Raw genomic sequence first — 4310 nt, 5'->3', positions numbered from 1 at the left:
GTCTAATACATGTATTCTCCGCTGTTCTGCAACTCTGTTTTAGTGCTAGTAAATCTTGATTCTATGATATGTTGATAGTAGAGTGAATATTACTGAAATTATGTTCTTCTACTTGAAAAAAAAACTTAGGGTGCATAACTGCATACGTCTTCAACTAATACACATTGCCATTTAAAAAATTCTTAGTGTGCCACATGCAGTTAAATACTATTCACAGGCCTGTCATTCTTGTATTGACAATATATTATGTAGGAGTTAATTAGTGAGCAAGATCCCAGTCTCCCATGAAGCACTTCAACTAGGAAATTGCAAAAAAAAAAAAAAACAAGTCGCACAAAATTCAAGCTGGAAGACTTATATTGGAGCAGATGTATATGTACAAGTGTTTTGGCGTATACTGTATATGCATAGGAGCATATGGGTTGCCAATGCACGCGGAAAGCTATAGCGCTAAAAAATCCAACTGGAGCTACAGCACTACAATGGAAACCACATCACAAATAAGAGGTAAGATGTGAGAAACTAAAATTGAAAAAGCAAACCAAAGAGTAGCACACACTTGCAGTCAGAACTCATGCAAACTCGCTCATGAACTCATCATAAAATGAATCGGACCAAATAGGGAGCTGGGTGCTGTTGCCCTCAGCGTCACAGCTTGAGGTGCTGCAAGCATCGCCGAGGTTGGAAATAGGGAAGTCGGTAAGTGGCGGAAGGGAGTCCTCTGACAGGAGCAGCGGTTTCTGGGTGCCATTCTCCCCCTCACCGCTGTTTGCACTGTAATCTGAGTTCTGGTTGGTACCATTGATGATAGGCTGTTCATGTTCAAAGAATGAGCTACTAGGTATCTGGATGTCAGGCACTTGCTCGGATACTAAGTCTTGGCCATTGATACCCTCCATGATCCTTGGAGATGACAGCGAAGACAAGGAAGACATCTGCGAAGGACTCAGGAGGCCGATTTGCTCTAGGTCAGTGGGGATGGTGTTGATGCTGCTGGAGCTGGGACTAGTTGCAATGGCTGCTGCGGACTGAAGCAGGCACTGTAAGTACTCGAGCTTTGCTGCCTGCACTGCATCGGCTTGCAGCTGGCTGGCGCTTTGATCGTCCCACGGGCGCTGCTCCACAAGCTGGCGGAGGTTGGCGAGCGCGATGAGCTGTGGCAGCGCGGCGAAGAAGTCGGTCCTCGGTCGGTGTGTCATCGGGTCGAAGCCCATCTGGATCAGCTTCTTCTTCAGGTGGGTGTTCCAGAAGTTCTTGATCTCGTTGTCAGTCCGTCCGGGGAGGTGCTTCGCGATGGCTGACCACCTGGTTTCATCAGCACAACCCAGTTTGTGTGTGTTAGCAAGAGCACCACATATATATGTTTTTGAAGATTATACAACACATGTAGACCATTCTCGAAGATTAATAAGCAAGAGATTTGATAGGTATGCCATACTTGTTGCCAAGGACGGAGTGGAGCTGGAGGATGGTCTGCTCTTCCTCGGGTGTGAACTTTCCTCTCTTGATATCTGGCCTCAGGTAGTTGGTCCATCTCAGTCTGCAGCTCTTGCCACACCTGTTGAGTCCTGTGAGATGCACAGAAGAACCAGACGCATGAGCTACATTTCGGATCAAAGCTAGCCACGGCATCCGTGCCCGAGACAGAAAACGGAGGCATGTGTTGCGTACCTGCAAGCTTAGGCAGTGCTCTCCAGCTCCCATGGCCATGCTTCTCGATGTAGTCCGTGAGCTTCTGGTCCTCTTCGGGTGTCCAAGGCCCCTTCTTGAGGCCATTCTCGTCGCAGCAAGGGGACCTCCCCATTGATAGGATTGAGATAGAATTGGGGTAGGATGGTGCAGGTGGGAAGGAGGGAGACAAAGCTATCTGCCTCTCCTCCCTAGCTTGGTCCTTGGGGTTTCCTGTGTCAAGGATGTCTGGTCACCGGAACACAGCTTCCTCTATATAAAGGCCATGAAATCCGGTGTCTAAACCCAGGTCAGGATTAGATTATTTCGAGTGGAAAGGACTAATCTGCCCTTAGATAATTTGGGTATGCGATGTAGAGCACATGTCATGCGCCCAGGGGAAAGGGTATTGGTGTCCTCCACACTAAGATAAGGGCTGTTGATCCATGTTGTTGACTTAAGGCGCTAGCTGCTACTTGGGCAATCAGCATTCAGCAGTCACATTGATACACTCTGTTTTCCTTAATCCTTTTTTTGAACAAGATGTGCTCCTTAAGCCTTGCTTTAATTGTGTTGTTTTCGTTGCTGTTGTGCACAAAAAAAGGATGATGCATTGGGTGTTTAACATTTAAGAAAGCACAATTAGATCATCGTTGATTTATAAGTAGCATAGCCAATAGCTCATCATGTGACATGTCCTACCATATATTTGTGATTACTTGCTGGGGGGCCTGTTATTCCGTATAAAATGAGGAAAGGTTTCAGAAGTGGGTTCCTGGAAGCGCACTGTATCAATTCCAAAGACATAACTGATGCAATTTCAACAACTTCAATTCGAGTCTTGGAATGTAGTTGTAGCAGACTCAAGGTCTGTCGATATTGTATTGGCGACATTGTACTTGGCACATGACACCTATCTTATACATTTCTTTTAGAATTATACTACTCCCTCCGTCCACTTTTGTAAGTCGTTTCAGACAGCTCAAAATGGGCTGTTTTGCACATTGTCTGAAATGTCTTCAAGGTCTTATAAAAGTGAACAGAGGGAGTATTATACATCATCTGCATGCATGTCAACATGTAGATGACTAGACTCCTGGGATATCATAGTACATGTTGGCGTATATCCTCTTCTCAAGTATGTAATGGGACCATAAGATGACAGACCTGCGTATGGAGCTGGACTGAGACCGTCCTAATAACTATCAAATGGTTAAGGAGAAATATATTTTTTGTAGAAGTAGACCAAATGACAGTGTTAACAGCTAGCTAGAATTGTGTATGCAGGTATCTCTTGTTTATAGAGTACAACGTATGCAGAGATCTGGCCCCGTAGTCTTGTTCTTGCAGTCCCAAAAACTAAGTATATACTCTTTGAATTCGTTGATTTGGCAGGTAATGTCTACTCATCCATCACGCGTTTGCTGTTTTAGGCTTGCTGCATTTCTTAGGGCCACTGGGAGCTCTCGGGATATCTCGGACGAGAAACATGGAGGCTGAGCTGTTACTCTGAGTTCGCGAGTGAAGCCGGCGATCGGGTGGAGGAAAAAAAAACATTATGACAGCACAAATGCCCCATCAAACATCATCTTGGCAAAGTAATGAAGTAAGGCAAGAAACCAGGGCCATGTCTGGAATTAGTGCGTGAATTTCACTGGAAATTTGCAGGATTCCCCACAAGGTACACCCCCTAGAGTGAATTTCAGCCGTAGCAAGTATAGGCAGGTAGCACCATATATCCGGCCACTTGGTGCAACGTACATGTCATTGACAAATTACCAGGGTCGCTGAGCTGCAACCGAACCAACAACACACACTAACACACAGGTGGCGAGGAGGTCCCAGATCGATAGATTCGCTCGTCATTGCAGTTACCTGCTCCGAGACCCAGCGACCGAGCAACCAACCAAAGCGCCCTGCTGCTCCTACTGTCCTACACGTACATGTCTTCCGTATACTGCATGCGTACTCGATCAGATCAGACCATTTGCTTTTGGCAAAGCTCGACCGATCATCACTGGCGACCTAATTAACAGGCTCCCATCCAGCTCCAGCCACGCACGCACGAGAGATTTCTCTGTACGTATCTTTTCCAATGTTTTCCACGCATGTCGAGTTGTCGACGGCCTCCACGTGCCGGCCGCCGTGGGGCCTCGGCCGGCCGGCCGCGAATCTTTCCTTGCCCATGGACGCAACGTACGTACGTGAACGGACCTCCTCCTCCTCCTCGTCGCCGGCTCGGTCGTCGTCACCGGCCCACCCCACCCTCCGTCCGCGTGGCTCATAAACAAGTGCAAGTTGGTCCTCGACGTTGCTTTCAGGCCAGGGTCCCGGGTGCCCTAGCAAAGCTCCGTCGAGGCTGTCTGTGGCACGCAGCTAGCACGGCTCCTTTTGTTTTTTTGTTTACCATATCATCATCAGTTACTTCGTCCCGAAACTGCTACCTGTCGAGTTTCGCCCAAAAAAACTTGGTCCCAGTGACATTATCTCCTTTTGGGATTGATGCATGGCCCTCTTTGTTTTGGTATGGCAGAATTTGTACTTGTTCTGATGTTTGTTCTGTCATCGCTCGAACGTAGTAGATTTGGTTTACTACGGATGCGTTATTATTATATATAAGTTGGATTTCGTTTGTAGGAACT

At 47.0% G+C, this 4310-nt stretch overlaps 1 protein-coding gene across 1 annotated transcript; it reads right to left on the bottom strand.

The window, feature by feature from the left end:
- Positions 1-274: 274 nt before the first annotated feature.
- On the bottom strand, positions 275-1913 carry LOC119320209 (transcription factor MYB93-like). Its single transcript, XM_037594312.1, has 3 exons — positions 1672-1913; positions 1439-1568; positions 275-1305 (listed from the first exon to the last, which is right to left on the bottom strand). The coding sequence occupies exons 1-3, from the start codon at positions 1802-1804 to the stop codon at positions 573-575; spliced, it is 996 nt and encodes a 331-aa protein (XP_037450209.1). The 5' UTR covers positions 1805-1913; the 3' UTR covers positions 275-572.
- Positions 1914-4310: the final 2397 nt, after the last annotated feature.

The sequence above is a fragment of the Triticum dicoccoides genome, chromosome 6B, assembly GCF_002162155.2.
Source record: "Triticum dicoccoides isolate Atlit2015 ecotype Zavitan chromosome 6B, WEW_v2.0, whole genome shotgun sequence".
NCBI classification, from domain to species: Eukaryota; Viridiplantae; Streptophyta; class Magnoliopsida; order Poales; family Poaceae; genus Triticum; species Triticum dicoccoides.
This window is presented reverse-complemented; position numbering and strand designations above follow the sequence as displayed.

What these genes read in the sequence shown, in the direction of transcription:
- LOC119320209 (XM_037594312.1), bottom strand. Translation starts at nt 1,804, where the DNA reads ATGGGGAGGTCCCCTTGCTGCGACGAGAATGGCCTCAAGAAGGGGCCT. An exon ending in AGCACTGCCTAAGCTTGCAG is followed by an intron (nt 1,569 to 1,671) that starts GTACGCAACACA and finishes TGCATCTCACAG; the next exon opens with GACTCAACAGGTGTGGCAAG. An exon ending in CACTCCGTCCTTGGCAACAA is followed by an intron (nt 1,306 to 1,438) that starts GTATGGCATACC and finishes TGATGAAACCAG; the next exon opens with GTGGTCAGCCATCGCGAAGC.